The following is a 20,000-nucleotide window of genomic DNA, read 5'->3' on the forward strand; positions in this document are numbered from 1 at the left end:
TTAAACAGCTTGTTTATGTTATTGTACAGACTTCAGAAGGATCCCAGCATCTGAAACAAGTGGATGTAGTGCTGGGCGGTTTGACCAAAAATCTCTATTACGGTTTTTTTTTTAGATTCTGGCGGTTTCACGGTATGTCACGTTTTTTTGCACTGGACCTTTATTTTGGCATATTTTACTGTCAGGAGTACAGGGAATATATTTATAATAAACATTGTAAGGACAATTAAAAATTAATTGTAATCAAATCAATTAAATTATTTAATTAAATTAATAATATTAATAAGTAGGCTACATTTTTACTGTGCAATTTCTGTCATTTCAATGAAGACCTTTGAGTTTGTGTTTTAATAAACGGTGTTTATTATTATTATTAATATTATCTCTTTTAATTAAAGTATACTCAATTGTACAATAGTATATTTCTGTTATTTCAAGTTATACCGAACATTTATTTTGACAGGGTCGTGAAGACCTTTGACTTCCTGTGTATATGATACGACAACTGTCGATAGTTTTATCAAATTAAACGGTGAATGTTCATAAAGTGACCCTAAGAGCAAGTTCATGTGTCTAGTGAGTGAGACAGCAGACACTGAAATCATCGCGAGCGTCACGCGTGCTTCAGTATGTGTAGTAGTAGACGAAAATGCGGCGCTCATTCATACAGACATCAAATTTCAATAGCAGTCTTTTTTAGCTTTAATATTCACAGACACTAGTCCCTATCGATATCTGATTCATTGTACAGCCCGACTTTTGATTTATTCAAAAAATTGCCAAATTCTGTGACGTTCATCTTTATACAGTAAGTTCTAATTGTGACTGGATTCCGTGATTTCATCCGTGTTTTCTGCATTGCGGAAATCATATGGCTCTACATGGTATTTGCAGTATTAAAGAGAGATAGTTTTGTGAGTTATTTATTGTTGTGTTATAAAGTTGTTTCCATTAGTGTAAGAAGGGTATGCAGTTAATAGAAGTCCGCTCTCTATACGCTCTACATAGCGCTTCATGGCCATTGAATAGAGACAGCTACGTCTACTCTCACCTAAGCTTACGCTACTCCTACATCCTACCTAATACATCGCGTCAGTTGTTGCTCTTTTGGCGCAAGTCGGCTTGCGCAGTATGTGTACGCTCGTCTGCCGGAGGCTAGTTATTTTAGTTTATAAAGTTTTAAATATGGATATTTTTCTTACAAAAACCAATCGCCTCTCTTCAGAAGGCATTTATTTACCCCCTGAAGCCATATGGATTATTTTTATGATGGATGGATGCATTTTTTGGGGCTTCAAAATCGCACGAATTTTCAGCAGCCATTATATTTACTTGTTTATAGTATATTTATAATCAACTTTCGTTTCGTCCTTCATATTGGATGGTTGTAGCTTTCGATATCGACTAGGCCAGTATTGGACCATTTTGAAATTGTAATGCCTGCTTGGCTGATTGTCGGTATCTGGAACACCATTGAAAAAGCTATGCTGGTCAACCACTAATCTTTTGCATTTTTTCAGCTTGGTGCAGTGCATTCTGGTCTTAGGTGTTTTAGTAGGCAGCATAAACAAGATGCCATGACACTTAGTAAGACAGCTCACTAGGCTTTGGAACACAACAGCTGTGTACTGGTAGGAAAATTTAGATTGATTGGGCTTGCATAAGCTTGATTTGTTTTGTTGATATGATCCGAGCAAAGGAGCGCACTTCGTTCTTTCAATCGATGAGATCTGGTTAGCTCTAGTGCTTAGCGCCACCATTCTTGATTGCTTCGGTTATGTGGACAGGAACAGCTGGAGCACCTCTGAGGACTAATTTTCACATCTCCATCGATCTGTGATTCATTGGTCCCTTTTACCGCTGGCATCTGTGTCTGATTTGTCAACTGCAAGATAGATGCAGTTGCTGAGAGGTTTTAGCTTACTAATATCTCTCTTTAACCGCATGGAGTGTCTTATTTTGCTGGAGGTGATGAATACACACCTCCCCTTTATCAGTATGGGAAACACACACACACACACACATGTATGTGGCGTCTGCATATGAGACACTTTGGCATTATTGGATTTTCACTTTTTGAGATTAGAAGCTGTGCACCGACCTAAACAAAATCATTTACATCCTATGGGAGTGTGAAGAGGGTTTGGGGGTTTGGGGTGGCTCATGAATCCAAATGAAATTTTATGGACCAGTGGACCTCTTAATTGCCCCCCAGGTGTTATCTGTGCTAAAGCTTAATCTCAACATACATCCCTCTCGACTTTCTTTCATTTCCACCTCTCTTCCCCTACCAGCCAACAGGGACAAATGATCCGACGAGGGGCCGTCACATATTGCTTGCCAAACAGATCCTTTTCGGGTTTGTCCTAGGCCTTAACCTCTCGCTCATCTGATAGTTTGCATACTAAGTGAGTTGCACTTTTTAAACGAGGTTGTAATCTGCAAACGCTTGAGTATTTTGAAACCCTGTCCATAATGCCACCCTCAAATTTCCTATGCTTTGGCGTAAAGCAGTGCAGACCTGTGGGGCACTAGTCAGCAAGACTATATAAAAGCGTACACATTTGGTACAGACTTAAACTTGCATTGGCATAATTATAGTAAATAAAATATATTTTTAATGTTTTTGAAAGAAGCCTCTTACGTTCGCCAGGGTTGCATTTATTTGATCAAAAATACAGTAAAAACAGCAACATTGTGAAATATCATTACAATTTAAAATAACTGTTTTAATTGATTTTAATATCAATTATTATAAAACGATTAGTTCCTGTTCTTGATTCTGATTGGTCAATAGCTGTGTTTTATTTACGATAAAACACGGCTATGACCGCTTCACCCAACGGTTCTGTGTATCACTACACAACACCCTTAGCAACCACTCTTAGCAACGTAAACTGTATGTTCTCAATTGATATTGTTCATTGAAGCTTACTGTATTATGTAGAACTAGAAGAGTATTGTGAGAAATAAGTTTATTACCTGCATTCAGATTTAGCATTTTCCTTCAGGTCAGTCCTATGTTCATAATAAAAAATCTGTTTAAGGGTGCGTTCACGCTTGGCATGTTTGGTTCGATTAAAACGAACCCTGGTGCGATTGCTCTGTTAGTGCGGTTCATTTGAGCATGTGTGAACGCTGCCATCCGAACCCTGGTGCGCACCAAACAAGTTGACCTGAGACCGCTGAAAAGATGGGTCTCGGTCCATTTTCAAACGAACTCCGTGTTGCGTTCATATATCATTCGAACCGCACGTTCGAATGATATATGAAAGCAACACGGACCAAAGACATGTAAACGAACCAAAAACAGGAAGATGAGACCCTAAAAAGGACAGAATCTTCACGCATATCATTTTTTTCTCATCATAGTCGTGAGTTTGCCCATCACAGGCATCAGACGCGCGCCTCCACGCAACAGATCGTTTGTGTGTGTGACGGATGGATTCCCGCCGCTGTTTTGACACCTTTACACATTTTATAATCTCTTCACGAGTTCCCAGCTGGCCAAAATACCATCACATGCAGGCTACGCACACACAACGGGTGCATTTACCTCAGTACACAGCATTGTTTTGGATGTTCGGTAAGTTCTGTCTCAAAATAGGCAAAACGTCATAAAATCCGACCAATCAGGTTGTGAACGTATCCCTATGCCTTTTGGTTCGGTGATAAAATTGCATATCTGAACGCTAATCGGATCAGGACTAAATGTTTTTTTTTTTTCTTTTTTGGTTTGGACCAAATGAACCAAACTAACCAAACGAACCGAACTACAAGTGTGAATGCACCCTAAATATCTGATGTATTATCTTGTCCTTTTAACAGTTAAGGGGTTTTCCCATGACTGACAGCGCTAGTCAAAGCATTTGTCAGTTGCGTATTGTTCCGTGTTCACAACAATTCAGTCTTTTCAATATAAAAGTCTTTGCTACTGACTGACACACTCATAAAGACAGTGTTTGCCGCCATCTAATGGTGTAATAATGTAACTTCTGTTGCTGTTCACGGTCAGGGACTATTTTTTCCGGCAGAAGGAAGGCTTTTAGTGAAAGTTTAGTTGCATTTAGTTGAAAGTTGCATTGATACATATTTTTGGCTTTAATATTTGTATTGTGTGGTAACTGTTTTATAAAAGCAATAAGGTACATACAAGGATTTTCAGCAGCCATTACTTCAGTTTTCAGTGTCACTAGATCCTAACCCCTTCAGGAATCATTCTAATATGCTTATTTGTTGCTCAAGAAACATTTTTTTTAATATTATCTATGTTGAAAACAGTTTTTTTTTTTTCAATTTTTGTGGAAACCGTGATAGGTTTTTTCAGGATTCTTTGATGAAAGGTGCTGTTCTTTTGAACTTTCTAATTTGTATCAGAAATCTTTTGTAACATTATAAACATCTTTACTGTCACTTTTGATCAATTTAATGCACCATCGCTGAATAAAAGTATTATTTTTCTTTCAAAACATTTTTTTTTTACTAAACTTATACTTTATATTAACACCTTGATGGTTGCAACAGGTACACAGGACACGGATAACTATTCAGAAGGAAATGGGGAAAAAAAAAATCCCATAAACTGCTGTAGCTTGCAAAATCCTATTTTTATTTCAACAGAAATGCTTCTTTTTGCATTTATTATATTAAACAAATACAAGGAAGTTTGCCAGCTACAGCAGTGTGCAGGAAAATCATCTTGCTTTAAATACTTGGGAGACTCGTAGCAATTTTAAAATCCTTATTGAAGAAAAAATAAAGATTTTGTTTACTTGCTTTATAGGCACTATTATAAATACAAGAGTACTGTCTCTGGATTTTTAAAGCCAATTAAACAATATTACATTACATTTGGGTCTGCCATTTTTTCCCCCTCTGCCACAAACCCCCTGTCCTCTATTATTGGTCGAGACTAGACCAGTTGCATTGACTTTTGGCAAATGGCACAAAGTGGGGAGCTTGTGAGCTCCTTTTTAAGCCACAAAATGACATGGCTTTAAAGTTCACAAAACAAATCTACAAAGTGCACCATTTTGTGAGGTTTATTTATTTCAGGTTGGTTGGAGCACCAACTTTTCTTTGTGTACGATGCATTACCAGGCTTAACAGAAAACATCTAGAAGGATACACAGTATGTCAAATATGTCCTTGAAAATGTTTTTGTTTTCAATAAAGAGTACTTTGCATAAACTATACATATGTCTGTGTTTCCTAGGAATATGCTTGGCCTGCGGCCAGTGGATTATGCACTGACTCCAGAAATGCAGGAGGTCTTAAGAATGGCCCCAGAGGCACCGCATCCTTTAACAACCACCCTGAGGCCCCCCGCCAGCCTCAGTAAGGTACGTGACTCGAGCCCGCCTCACAAACAAATAGACACACTGAAAACAAACAGACAAAATTGCTGGTATTTTGCACTTCATCTTGTATGTTTCTTTGAGACAGCATCTGTCAAGAATAAAAGAACTGCATAAATGCAAATGAAGTGTGCGGTATAGTTTATTTGTATTCTTGCAGGCTGTAGGCTATGTGCGGGAGACGGGTCCAGTGGTTTTGATTGGCAGTCAGCTGACGCAGACTCAGCAGAAGCAGCTCCTCAAAGCAGCTCAACTCCTTGGTGGAAAACAAGTAAAGTCCTTTTCAAGTGCAGGTACATCTCCTGAGTTTTTGTGTAAAGGAATGAGTGGGTGGTATATCATAGTATGAGTAATTCTATATCATGCTAACGGTATACTCTATACTCGTTCAAAAGTTTGGGTTTGGTACATTTTTTAATGGTTTTGAAAGAAGTCTTTATGTTCACCATGGCTGCAATTATTTGATCAAAAATGCAGTCAAACAGTTATTTAAATTGTAATAATATTTCACAATATTACTGTGTTCTATATATTTTAAAATGTAATTTATTTTTGTTAAGGAAAAGCTGAATTTTCAGCATCATTACTCCAGTCTTCAGAGTCACATGATCCTCCAGAAATCATTCTAATATGCTGATTGGCTGCTCAAGAAGCATTTCTTTTAACATTATTATCAATGTTGAAAACAGTTGTTCTGCTTAATATTTTTGTGGAAAGAGAACAGGATTTATTTGAAATAGAAATCTTTTGTAACCTTAAAAATGTCTTTACTATCACTTTTGATCAATTTATTGCATCCTTGCTGAATACAAGTATTTGTTTCTTTCATAAAAAAAAATCTTATACCCCAAACTTTTGAACAGTAGTTTACTAGTGTACATGAAAAAATGATTAATATACATGAAAAACAAGTGAATTAAATTCTTTACTAATGAAAACAAAATAACAAATGAAGCCAGTTCAAAAACTGCTTCATATTATTTAACATCAGTTGCAAACAAAATACTCAAATCAGTAAAATTACAATTGATAGTTTTGACTCTAAATTCTGTCCCACATTAAAAGCTGTTGCAAAATGACTTTTAATACATTTTGTGAAATTAAAAATGTTATTTTTCTAACTTTTGACATGCAGGGCAGTATAATATCATAAGCGTATGAGTGTTTATATTAGGTATAGTATAGTTTATGTGCTAAACAAATCATACAAGCAGATTTTTTGACTTGCTAATTTTCCTTCATATAATCATTTAATGCATATTATCATAAAATACAGTATGTGGCATGTAATCAGAATAAATGTTACTAAATTTAATTGCATGTCAGTTCTTAAAGTTTTTTTGTGTGTGTGCTGAGGACAAAACTATTCCAACACCACGTGGACGGCTCAGCACTTGGAGACGACAACAATGAAACATTTTCAGAGCAGTGAAATGAAGTGTCTCTTCTTTCTTTGCCTTTCTTCTATCACATAGAAGAGCATTACCAGGCATCCAGCTGGAGCATAAGAGAGATATTATGAAATCATACATTATGAAACCAGCACTTTCAGTGACAAATGTAGCTCTCGCAGAGTCTTTCGACTCCTCCAGAAATCACACCAACAGACAAACAATGTGCAGTGTCTCATCTTCTAAGCAATCAAAGTTGAAACAGAGTAAAATTAAAGTAATTGAAGCAGTTTCTCATACACTGCACATAGCTGAACAAGGGCAAAAAGCAATTTTCTCGAAGAATGTAGGCTTTGTGTTTGTCACACAACAAAGAGGGGAGCTTTGCGTTTTCTAGAATTAAAATGATCTCTAGGGCTTGGTGAAATGTAGCATACTACTTCTATTTTAGGTGCCTCTTTGTAGTAGCTTTGTTTTTTTGATACATCAAAACAAACAGTTTTGTTCATCAATTATATTAAAAATAGTTTGTGGCAATTAAAATAAAACTCAAAATATAAATATTTACAGAGACCCTGAAGGAAAAAATATGTTGATGCTTTTGCGTTCTCTGGCAAATATTTTGCGTTCCCCAAGGAACTTTGGCATTTGCTCGCAAAGAACTCAAAACTCAATTTTGCAAGCAAATGCACATTTTCTCGGAGAACGCAAAACATTTGCGAGAGAACACAAAAGCATTGACATATTTTTTTTCCTCCAATCACATTTTTTTTTCCATCACCATGTCCCTTTAGGGCAGGGGTACTCAAGTTCAGAGGCCAAGAGGGCTGCATTTAAAGGGATCGTTCACCCAAAAATGAAAATTATCCCATGATTTACTCATCCTCAAGCCATCCTAGGTGTATTCTGCGTACGGTCGTCCACTGAAAGTTAGATATTTGAATTTATAAAGTTTTAAATATGGATATTTTTCTTGCAAAAACGCATCGCTTCGCTTCAGAAGGCCTTTATTAACCGCCTGGAGCCGTATGGATTATTTTTGACTTCAAAACGCAGGCCCCATTCACAACCATTATAAACCTTGGAGGAACTTCTTTTGTGTTCATCTAAAAGAAGATAGTCATATACACCTAGGATGGCTTGAGGGTGAGTAAATCATGGGATAATTTTCATTTTTGGGTGAACTATCCCTTTAAACCACATAAAATGCAAATGGCCACAAATTACAACTTGGATAGTAAGACTTTTATTTAGGCCTACTTAAGACAATATTTGTAGTATTTATAAGTGCGGTTTATTAGCTAGCTAAGTCTTACTAGTCCTTTAATGGTTGTCCTATTTAAAGTGTCACTGAACATACAAAAAAAAAAAAAAAGGCATTAAAAAAGGATTATCCAAGATAATAGTTTGTCTTTCTGTATTCTTAATTAAAAAATGCATTCATTCTCAGAGTATGAAAAAAATGCCAAAATACATAAAGAAAAACATTTTTGAGCAAATAAACTTAACAAGAACTGATGAAAAGAAGTCCTTATTCCTAGTGAAAAGTCTGCATTGTTTTCACAAGCAATTTCAGGTCTGGCTGTTGCTCAATTTTTATACTTTTTATACTCTATTGCACCTTTTTAATACTTTTTATAGTGCCTATTTATACTCGGGCTCACTTTACAAAGGTTTCATTATTATTATTAATAATAATTATTAATTATTACCTCTACCTTTTAATTTGGTCAGAATCCAAAATCTTTTTTTTTTTTTTTTTTTTGTTCAGTCACAGTCTCGCGAATCCTCTAATTATAACCAACATTGTAAACACGATAAATAAGATATTGTCCGTGAGCTCAATGAAGTGACGACAGCTCTGTAAATGGGAGCGCTCTCTGCTTGCTTTCTGTTCATAACACATTGACATTAAGAATAAAAGTTTTGTTTTTCATGCTGCTAAGAGGACTGTCGGGCACTTACACACTGCAAAGTTTCGAAGTGTCAACCGCATTAAGTGTTGTAGAAATAAAGTTATTTCGTTTTTAACATTCGCGAACAGTCTCAAGCATTTGATAGCGTGCGCGAACACAGGTGCTCGACACATGCAGACTAGAAAGATTACAGAATACAGAATTTTAATTTAAAAAAGGAATTATAATGCCACATCTGATGATCTTGAAAAACTCAAGTCAGCTTTAGACATAACCAAGTGAATATTTAATTATTACAATGTTTAGTTCTCAATAGAAATGAATCTGATGTAATATATTACTATATTAATAGTCATTTATTTGTTTATTTATTGTGATTAACTGCTTCTCTCTTTGATTAAATGTCTCTCTCCAGTCACCCATATGGTTGTACCAGATGTTCCCATCATGCCCTCTACCCTGACCACACTGCAGGGCGTCCTCAACGGCTGTTGGATGCTCCGTTTCAGCTGTAAGTGCACAGTAATGAGTCAAAGCTTTAGATTGGTACAAATGTTTTAGTTAGATAAGTTTGCATGAATATTAGTACTATTCAAATGTCTCTTTCTGAACACTGAGGTTTCTGAATGATAGAACTTTTAATTATAGTCCCCAAAGTAATAGGGTTACTTGCTTCTGCTAACATCCAGATTTGCAAACATGCGTTCTGGTGAGCAGTATTTACTGTGTATTGTTCTTGATAAGCAAAGCCTATTTTTATTGTGCAAACCAACAGAAATAACTAACCTAGTAAAATATTAATAATAATATTTGCACAGTTTCCGCATGTGGTCCTTTTCTTGTGAATTAATCAGCGATGAATATTTCCATATGTAATATTTCACACAATTTCAGTTCAGTAGTGAAAATCAATAGACTCCGAATGAAGCCGTACCCATTAATTGAGCTCCGATTCACGAAATCCCATGCTTTTTTTTTTTTTTTTGAGTCTGCCTTCTGTGCTGAATTCATTTTGCTCTATGTGGGAGCAACATCAGAAGTGCACTGCCGTTCTCGCATGCAGCCTAGAGGGATCATTGCTGGTGAGGTGTTGTTCTCCAAGCTATCTATTTTTTTGATTTTGGTTATTGTTAACATATTTACTATCCATCTTTAATATCCAGTCCACGGCAGACAACACCTTTTGATGGCAGATTTACTGCATTATCTATCAGTTTTCCCTATAGATTTAAAAAAAAAAAAAAAAAAAATCAAAAAGCGGTAGAAATTTTACTCGCTGGATATTGGAAATGCTTGATGTATCTTGATCCAGATTCACTATATTTTCACATTCATGTAATTCAAAGCATTTCTAACCAGCTCTAGTTATTATGCAAATCTAATAAGGTAACACAGGGTCACAGAAAAAGGCCATGATTGAATGCATTACTTGTGTAGAAACTGTTGCCAACTACAAACTAAAACTCTAAAGCCTTCCTTGAGTTTATACAGCATATATGCTCAATGTAATATAATAATAATAATAATAATAATAATATTGAATATTCAGTGTTCATTATTATTATTAATTAAATATCAATATTATCAAATATTATAAGAAGAAGATTTAGAATAAGAATGGAAAAATCCACTTTTCATTTCAGTTATGATGTGAATGCAAAGAGTGTTGCTAATAACAAGGGTTTCTGAATTCTACTTATAGCCCCTTCAAATTGGAGACTTTTTGTTCTTTTCCCCTCTCACACCTTAGCAGCAGTAACATGAGATGTTGCGTTTTTATTATCACCATTCATATCACATCGCAATACGATTTTTGTGCAGGCATAAAGAATGACTGAGTAAGTATACATCATTCAGTTTAGCCCTCTTGTCTGTGCCACACTGTATGAGCTCTTGATGCTGTGCCTCAGCTTTTCTGTATGGGTCTCCATGGCTCAGTGTATCACGGTTCAGTGCCCATGAGTGTGTGAGCTGCCAGCGCCATGATCCACAGCCACCCACCGCACACACACATGCTGAGCTTCGATGTCTCCCATCATCGTGAATCTAATTAGCTAATATGCTAATGGCTCTTTGGTGCTCGGCTAACAACCTGGCCCTATCGTCCAGAGAGAGAGTCGGATTAACCCCGGGATGTAGCATTCTCACCGCCACCGCCCTCACGGGGTCCCGGGAAATGAACACTGTAATTAAAGAGGCAGAGGAAGTGCAATTACAGCTCATGATTACTATGGAGGATTCTGCGTGTGCCTGCACTCGCTCCTATAGGTGGTGTCGGTGTTCTGATACCATGGGCTGGGCTGGATACAGAGATAGCGATACACAGTGACACTTTGGATGCAGGAATACTAATCCTGCTAATGGCTCAGCGGCACACTGCCACAACGGTATGCAAAATTTTAATCTAAAGTGGGTTTTTTTCCATTACGATAAGAGACTAGAGTGGGATGTGGACAAAAATGGTTGGTTACCCCTCCAATTTGATTTTCATTCCTGGCCCGTTTGCACTTGGTATTGTATTTATTTTATACTATATTAGTATTATTGTGTACTAAAAATAGTATGAAAATATTTAATACATTATATTAATAACAAAATATTAATATTTAACAGTATTTTAATTTTATTGAAGTAAAATTAAAAAGGATGAAAAGCAAACTTAAAATCATGCTTATTTTATGTTAATAATAACATTCTATAAATCATTCTACAACTCAGAGGTTCCTGGCTGTCCTGGAAGGAGTTATGGATGATGAACCTAGCTGAATGGAGAAGTTGTGAAGAAGTGTTGGGTTTGGCCGAGTTTACAAGCAGTTCTGTCTTTGCAAGGTTGAGTTGAAGTTGGTGGTCCTTAATCCAGTCCGAAATGTCTGTCAGCCAGGCTGATATGCGAGCAGCTACCATCAGATCATCTGGCTGGAATGAGAGGTAGAGTTGTATGTCATCAGCATACCAGTGATAGGAAAAGCCATGTTTCTGAATGAGAGATCCTAGTGATGTCATGTAGATGGAGAAGAGAAGTGGTCCAAGCACTGAGCCCTGAGGCACCCCAATAGCTAGATGTGACACCTCACCCCTCAAACACACTCTGAAGGACCTACCTGAGAGGCAAGACTGGAGTGCGGTTCCTGAGATGCCCATTGTCATGAAGGTTGACAGGAGGATCTGGTGGTTAACCGTGTCAAAAGCAGCAGACAGATCCAGAAAGATGAGTACTGATGATTTGGAAGCTGCTCTTGGCAGTCTCAGAGCTTCAATAACCCAGAGCAAGGCCGTCTCGGTTGAGTGGCCGCTTTTGAAGCCAGACTGGTTGTTGTCCAGGAGGTTGTTCTGGGTGAGAAAGGTAGTGACTTGGTTGAGCACGACTCGCTCAACTGTCTTAGCAATGAATGGAAGATGGGATACCGGTCTGTAGTTTTCTAAATGTGCTGGATTTAGAGTGGGTTTCTGAAGCAGTGGGGTTATCCGAGTCTCCTTAAATGCTGTGGGAACGGTACCAGTGTGAAGAGAGGTGTTGATGATGTGAGTGAGTGCAGGTACAACTGAAGAAGAAATGGCTTGAAGGAGATGAGTGGGGATAGGATCAAGAGGACAGGAAGTAGGGTGATTGGAAAGGATGAGTTTGGAGACTTCTTCCTCCAAGAGCACAAAAATCGAGGTGAGAGTGTGTGTGATATGTTTGTCAGTTTGTGGTGTGGAGAATTGGCCACTGATGGTTGTTCTATTTATATGAATAGAATGTACAGAAAGTACAAAAGAACAGCATTTATTTGAAATAGAAACATTCTTAACATTTTGTAACATTATAAATGGCTTTACTGTCACTTATAATTGTTTAATTACTTTTTTTTTTTTTTTACTTTCAAATCTTACTGGCCTTTTAAATGTTTGTGTATGTGTGTATATTATTTTAATTTCCAAATTTATGTGTAAAAATACAGCTTATTTTTAATTTTTTTATATATATATATATATATATATAATATACAGATTTAGCATTTTCCTTTAGGTCAGTCCTATGTTCATAATAAAAAATCTGTTTAAATATCCAATGTATTATCTTGTCCTTTTAACAGTTAAGGGGTTTTCCCGTGACTGACAGCGCTAGTCAAAGCATTTGTCAGTTGCATCTTGTTCCGTGTTCACAACAATTCAGTCTTTTCAATGTAAAAGTCTTTGCTACTGACTGACACACTCATTAAGACAGTCTTTGCCGCCATCTAATGGCGTAATAATGTTACTTCTTTTGCTGTTCACGGTCAGGGACTATTTTTTTTTTCCGGCGGAAGGAAGGCTTTTAGTGAAAGTTTACTTCATGAAAGTTGCATTGATACATATGTTTGGCTTTAATATTTGTATTGTGTGGTAACCGTTTTATAAAAGCAATAAGGTACTTGAGGCTAGTGCTATATCGTGAATAAGTCACGGCTGAAGGGCCGTGTATGTGTGTGTGTATATATATATATATATATATATATAAACACACACACACACACACACACACAGACACTCTGTTATAACCCTGTTTCAAAATAAAGTCACTTGGAAAAGCCACTGAGAGATCGCGCTAGCATCTTGGCTCTCCTCTTAAACTGCTTCATAAATATTTTTAGACACTCTACAAGGTGCCCATTTATTCCCCTTGTCCTTTTTCTGTCATTCTCATTGGAACAACAGACAATAGCGTCCTGCTACTCTAGAGCTCTTCAGTCAAGAAAGAGCCATTTCAGCTAGACGTACAACTAGGGCAAACCGAGCAGAACGCTATCAAATAGTTGTAAACAAGTTCAGCAGGCGAAAAAGGCTTGTGATGGAGGATTTGATTTTTATATATGTGTGAAGCAGCAGCTGTTTTTTTTTGGACAGCCTTGTGCAGCAGAGAGATCACTTGTAGTATATTGTGCTGAAGACGTTCTGTAAAGAATTTTACCTGACAGAAATGAATAAGAGAGAGATCCATGGTCCCCTCTAGCAGTATGTCTTCCTGCCCTGAAAATCTTGTCCTGCTCTGTTATTTTTCCCAAGTGAAAGTTGTAAAATAAAGCATAAGACTTGCAGAATTTAAGTGCACGTTGCATCACTGCTGTTGTACATATTTGCCTTGAAACCGCAGATTTCTTTTACACTTAAAAGAATAGTTCACCCGAAAAATGAAAATTCTGTCATTATTTTCTCACCAAAAAAAGAGCCGCTCCACGACTGTCATTCTTCAAAAAAGACCAAAAACAACCATAAAATAACTATATTAGCCACTATATTTTTAGTCTTATGTAGCCATACAATATCTTTATGTGAGAAAAATCTTCAAAATATTTTCTTTTTATATTCCACAGGAAAAAAATAATAGCATACAGGTTTGAAATGAAATGAGGGTGAGTAAATAATGACAAGATTTTCATTTTTGGTCAACTATCCCTTTAAAATGCTGATGTATAGCTGCTTTGTTGATCTGTTATGTCTCGCTCTCTTACTCTCAGTCTTTCTTCCAGGGGTGAGTTGTAGCCTTCAGGCAGGCAGCTGGGTCGGGGAGAGCGAGTACGAGGCAGGTGACGGCCCCCTGCGTGCCCGTGCGAACAGAGACAGCCTGGTGAGTGACAGGCCGACATGTGGAGGGTCTAACAATTATCGACACATTTTCCTCTCCAGAGAGGAGGAATAATGGCTGAGTGAAACCCTCTCCTGGTCCTGCTCTTTAATGGTCTCTCATTGTCAATCTGCCATGTTGATCTGCTCTCCTCAGGCTGGCTTGGCTTTTATTACTGACTGTGCTATGGATTGTGCCTTGTTTAGAAAGTCACACACTTCCTCGAGGACAGGGAATTCAAATGGAGGCAACACATTTGTGACTTTCTGAAAGGACTCTGTATTGTAAGACAATATAGGGCACTGGTGATCTCCCTAGGCCACGATGTACTGCTCAAATGCATTGCAGCAAAGAAGCCAAGCTTGCTGTTCTGCTCTGATTGCTAAGACTCGTGACGCAGTTTAATAGCAGCCTCTTTGCAGTCATTTAACATAAAAAACGCAGGGTTTTGGATTCATTGTAGGACGAGGTGATATTTTCACAATACATTCATGATTATTTTGATGGCTATGTAAAATTAAGCAACATTAGGCCAGCTGCGGAAGCATTCCTTGTCTAATTTCTTGTGATTTATTATAGTATAATTATAATTATGGAAGTTTATTACGGTAAATTGGTATATTGGTGCATATGATTTGTTATATTAGTGAAAATTATTAAATATAATTCTTAATTTTGTTCATTTAGTGAAATACAGTTTTAAAATCATGCTTGATATATATTGTATTTTATTTTTTTGCTGTATTACTAAAGCATTTTTATGGAAGCCCGTTCCACTACTAAATAAAAAAAAAAATAAAAACAGTAATTGCGACTTTTTATCTCAGAATTCTGACTTTTTTTCCTCACAATTGCGAGTTATAAAGTCAGAATTGCGAAATATAAACTCGTAATTGCGTGATAAAAAGAATTCTGACTTTATATCACAATTTTTCTCACAATTGTGAGATATAAACTTACAATTGTGTGAAACTTTTTTCTTGCAATTCTGACTTTTTTTCTCGCAATTGCGACTTTATATCTCAGAATTGTGACTTTGTCATGCAATTGCAAGTTTATATATCAGAATTGTGACTTTATATCACGCAATTGCGAGTTTATATCTCAGAATTTTGACTTTATCTCGCAATTGTGAGGGGAAAAAAAGTCAGAATTGAGAAGAAAAGTCAGAATTATGAGATATAAACTCGCAATTGCGAGATAAAAAGTCAGAATTCTGAGATAAAAAGTCACAATTACTGTTTTATTTTTTTATTTAGTGGCGGAAATGGGCTTCCATACATTTTGAATCTGTAATATTGACAAAAATACATAGACTACTGTCCAAAAGTTTGGGATTTTATTAATGTTTTTGAAAGAAATCCCTGTGCTCCCCAAGGCTGCATTTATTTTAAAAATACATTAAAAACAATAATATTGTGAAATTGTTAAAATTTAAAATAACTGTTTTCTGTTCTGTTTAACTGTTTGAATATATTTTAGTATGTCATTTATTCCTGTGATGGCGAAGCTGAATTTTCAGCATGATTACTCCAGTCTTCAGTGTCACATGATCTTTCAGAAATCATTCTAAATTGCTGATTTGGAGCTCAAATTACATTTCATATTATTATCAATATTGAAAAATATCAAGATTATTTGATGAATAGAATTTTTTTTTTTTTTTTTTCCAAATATACATTTATTTCAAATATTTTTTTGGGGTGTAAAAGTCTTTTGTGTCACTTTTGATCAATTTAATGCATCCTTGCTGAATAAAATGATTAATAAAAAAAAAAAAAAATTGTGTGAAATTGCAAGCCTGTCCTGGTTATCGTGCGACTGTAATGGCCTGAGACTAGCGCGTTGACCTCTCAACAAGTGTGTGCCAGTGACCCACATCTTACGGGCATCTTACAGTTCCCCTGAGCTGGCATTGTCCCAAAACTATCCAGACCATACTAGAGCAGTAGCCTGTCACTTTAACCCCAGATGTCCTGCAGAAATTTCTCTAATAAATGTTGTAAAAATTCTGGGACTGGAAAAGTCTTGGAAATGTATTGGTCAAAAAGGGTATGCAGTATTCATATATCACCTTTAAAAATGCAAATATTTCTGTCTGGATTGTAAACGTGGCGGTTTGCACACTTCAGATACATTGAGATTTGGTGCTCATGTGGGAATTGTGGGTTCAAATCTGGCCTCAAGTCAGCTTTCTCCCTCTTTTACCATTAATTTCCTGTCACTTCCACTATCAATATGGCAAAGGCTCAACAAAATGCCAATAATTACGATGCAGGCCATTTTAGGATGTCATAAATTATCTATTCAGGTACTTTATCGATGCTTTATGTACTAAATTGTTCTCCTTTTCTCATACATCTTTAGCTGCCTCCACTCTTTGATGGCTGCTTCTTCTACATGCTGGGCTCCTTCCTCAAGCCGCCTAAACATGAGCTCCTTCAGTTAGTGAAAGCAGGAGGAGGTCAGCTTCTGAATCGCCAGCCCAAGCCCGACAGTGACGTCACGCAAACCCTGAGCGCAGCGGCCTACCACGCCCAGCCTGGTTCAGACCAGATTCTCTGCACCCAGTACATCTTGTATGATCCTCAGAGCTCCTACAAACCCCAGAGGGTCCGGTTAGGTAAGGTGTGGTCAGCTCCATCCACATGGCTTCTGGACTGCATAGCTGCCTTTCAGCTCCTGCCTGTGCCGGAGCCCTAGACCTTGCTGTACTATTGTGTTTCAACTTCATGACATCAAATAAAACCTTCTTTCTGCATAAAAGAATTTAGTTTTTTTTAATCCGTATCTGAAGATAGAGACATCATAATTGCTGTTTTCATCAAGCTTTTGTATGTGAGGCAAAATAAAGGGCCTGACTATCCCCTGAAGACTCAAGTCACGTGGCAACTCTCAGGAGAAAAGTATTTGCACGCTTTTTAGAGTCTATTGTGCTTGTTCTTTTTTGTTCTAGGCCACATTATGCCATCTGAAAGCTAGAAAATTATAAAAACGTTTGCCATTGTTAGGATACATGACCTATTTTGAGCAGATTCGCAACTTGTGTGCTAACCATTCAGAGATCTCTTGGGATTTTGTTTTATATTCCTCCAGACAAAACTTACATCTTCATCAGACTTTAAAATGCAATGCTAATTGCTTAGATAGCTTTTGTTTAAAAAAACAAATGGTATTCATATAGACCAGGACAGGATAATGGGATCCTGGCTTTCTTTGCCTCTACAGATGATGAGGTGGCATTTAGATTAGATGGAAAAAGATACCTAAAGAGAAAGAGCAATTAATTCTCAAACATTGGTGCTTTCAAACAAGCAAGTTTTTGTTTTCTTTGCTCGTTGTTTCTGCAAGGGTTAAAAAAATGAAAGATTTCTGGTCCTCTTTGGCCATCTCCCAAGACTCGGCTTTCAATGGGATTAGTCAGGGATGCTCCTAATTGCTATTGATTGCTGTGAGCCGCATTAAATTGCTTCGCCCTCGTCCTGCAGGGACGTGGAGGGAGGCAATTAGTGGTGTGGACAGGGTTTCGTGGGGTGATTAATTGGAGGGTATTGAGGGTCCTGTGGGTAGAGGGAAACATGCACCCTTAACTCTTAACACCTGACTTTGCAAACTTTATCATCTCGCTACTAAGAGTTAAGAGCTTTCAAATGCACTTTTACAGAGCAATGTGTGCAGACAGATACAATCCTGAGGGCAAAGTTACTCATTATGCATTGTTTTTCACAATGCTGGATTTTTGGCCGTTGCTTTTGGTTTGTAGTATATCTGAAGATGTCTTTAATATGAATGCTGGCTTTTCTATTCATCCAAGATCATCTTTTTAGCCAGAATTTATATTAAAGGGAAAGACTGGAGATCTAACTTTATAATTATTGCCTAGACTCATAGTACCAAACAGAAGCTGATGATAAAACGATGTTATAAATCTCAGAACTACTGAAGAATGATCTTCTTTGTATGTTTGGGAAGTTCTGCTGCCAAAACAAGCTTTCTTCACTACTTTAATTGAATGATGCTAAACTGGATTTCAGTTAGAGAGTGCAATGTCTTACGTCTAGTCTAGGACAAGCCTAGTTTTTCTTCTGGAGGTTAGTTCCCATCTGATTCAAATGCTTATCTTGCACAACCTTGGTAATATTTGTGTAAATTACTGTTTTTGACTAGCTCACGCATCATCTAACCAGGGTTATTATACAAATAAAACTAAAACTTTAAAAAAAATGTCATTACTTGAAATAAACTAAAAAACATTAACTTCTTTTAGTTTAACCTGATGTACTAAAATAACTACAACTGAATAAAAAAAACACTAATACAAAATGACAAGAAACAAAACTGTTAAATCTTTAACAAAAATTACAATGAAAATATAAAATATAAAAAATAAATACAATTCAAACTATTAATAAAAACTATAATCGGGGTGCAAATAACTGGTGCGCATGCGTGGTAAAAATAAACGATGCGCACGAGAAAACATGGAGGAAGCGCTTTTGAGTACCAACATTTTTGGGGACCAGTTCACAGGGACACGTTTACTTACTGGAGTAAGATTTTTCTCCATCTCTGGTAAGATAGCAATCATGATGGTAAGTGTGTTCTTTAATTATTAGGGGTGCAACAGATCGCAGTTAATCCGTGATCCGTACGGATAAGGCCCAACGGTTCGGCACGCATGTGATTCGCTAATTAACTGCTAAATATAACCATCATAGAGTGAAAGTTTATCATTTGGACGTGTTTTGTCTCGCCAATTAACACATTCAAAACGATTTTAAAAGCGGAAGAAGAGGCGAAAATCGGGACTCGCGAGCTGTTATCTGTGCCACACCCGAAGCACGCGCACGCAGAGAGAGAGAGAGAGGCGGTTCAGACAGCGCTCTAACATCGAATTGATTCCTCTTTCTCTTGAACGGACACCTACTCACAAAATTATGTCAAAATACCTGTCTCGGCAAGTATTCTTTCGGTTATATCATTAGCGAACAGTTGAGAAAGAAACCGGATGTGTGTCAATATATTCAGTCCGTGCGTGCATTCCGTCTTAAAGTGACAGCAGCCTAATATTCTTGCTGTTGTCTGTCATTAATGTTAATTAAAAAAAATAATAATAATCATCATCTACCATGTTCGAGAGAAAAGAAGATAAGTGAGGAGAGCAAAGTGTGAGTACTAAGCAACATCTCCGGGTGGTCCCTTGAGAACCAAAAAAGTTATGTGCGCCCCTGACTATAATGGTATCTTATTGATACTAAAATATGCTAGGGATATTTATGCACCATATCTGATAACAGCCAGTTTTTTTCAAATCCATTTTTAAATACTGTATATTCATAAATATAGTATATTTTATAAACATTGTATATTCAGTTGTGCATGTCCATATTTTTACATTTAGAACACCTTTGCCTTCTTAAATTTAATATTTAAAAAACACTAATAATTTTAATACTAATTTTAAAACTAATAAAGTCTCAAAATGAAATAAATTTTGCCTAAATTTACCTGTAGCATTTAAAATGTTAATTTCAGTTTATTTTTAATTTATTTAGACAAAAGTAGTAGTATGGAATTTTAATATTGGGTGCATATTGGCATTGAAGAATATTAACATTTCTAGTCACAGCACCTTTTGTTTTTACTTATTGAATACTGTAGCTACGCTAAATTTCTTATTTGCTACCTGGTGTTTTTCCCCCTTTGCATTATTGAGGCTTTTTGTCAGTTGGTGGTTCAAGTGCTGCCTGCT

General features: G+C 36.7%; 1 protein-coding gene across 7 annotated transcripts in view; it reads left to right on the top strand.

Annotated features, from left to right (window-relative positions):
* bard1 (BRCA1 associated RING domain 1) overlaps positions 1 to 17,017 on the top strand; it is a 32,927-nt gene extending 15,910 nt beyond the window's left edge. For 6 of the 7 annotated variants that reach the window (XM_051906555.1, XM_051906554.1, XM_051906550.1 and 3 more), the window contains 5 exons: positions 5,216 to 5,342; positions 5,518 to 5,650; positions 9,080 to 9,175; positions 14,154 to 14,251; positions 16,616 to 17,017. In XM_051906555.1, the coding sequence (XP_051762515.1) occupies positions 5,216 to 5,342; positions 5,518 to 5,650; positions 9,080 to 9,175; positions 14,154 to 14,251; positions 16,616 to 16,951 (790 nt within the window). In that variant the 3' untranslated portion in view covers positions 16,952 to 17,017. Of the gene's footprint in view, positions 1 to 5,215; positions 5,343 to 5,517; positions 5,651 to 9,079; positions 9,176 to 13,997; positions 14,037 to 14,153; positions 14,252 to 16,615 lie in introns of all 7 variants that reach the window. The other variant, XR_007931721.1, reaches the window with a different exon arrangement.
* Positions 17,018 to 20,000: the final 2,983 nt, after the last annotated feature.

The sequence above is a fragment of the Ctenopharyngodon idella genome, chromosome 9 (genome assembly GCF_019924925.1).
Source record: "Ctenopharyngodon idella isolate HZGC_01 chromosome 9, HZGC01, whole genome shotgun sequence".
NCBI lineage: Eukaryota > Metazoa > Chordata > Actinopteri > Cypriniformes > Xenocyprididae > Ctenopharyngodon > Ctenopharyngodon idella.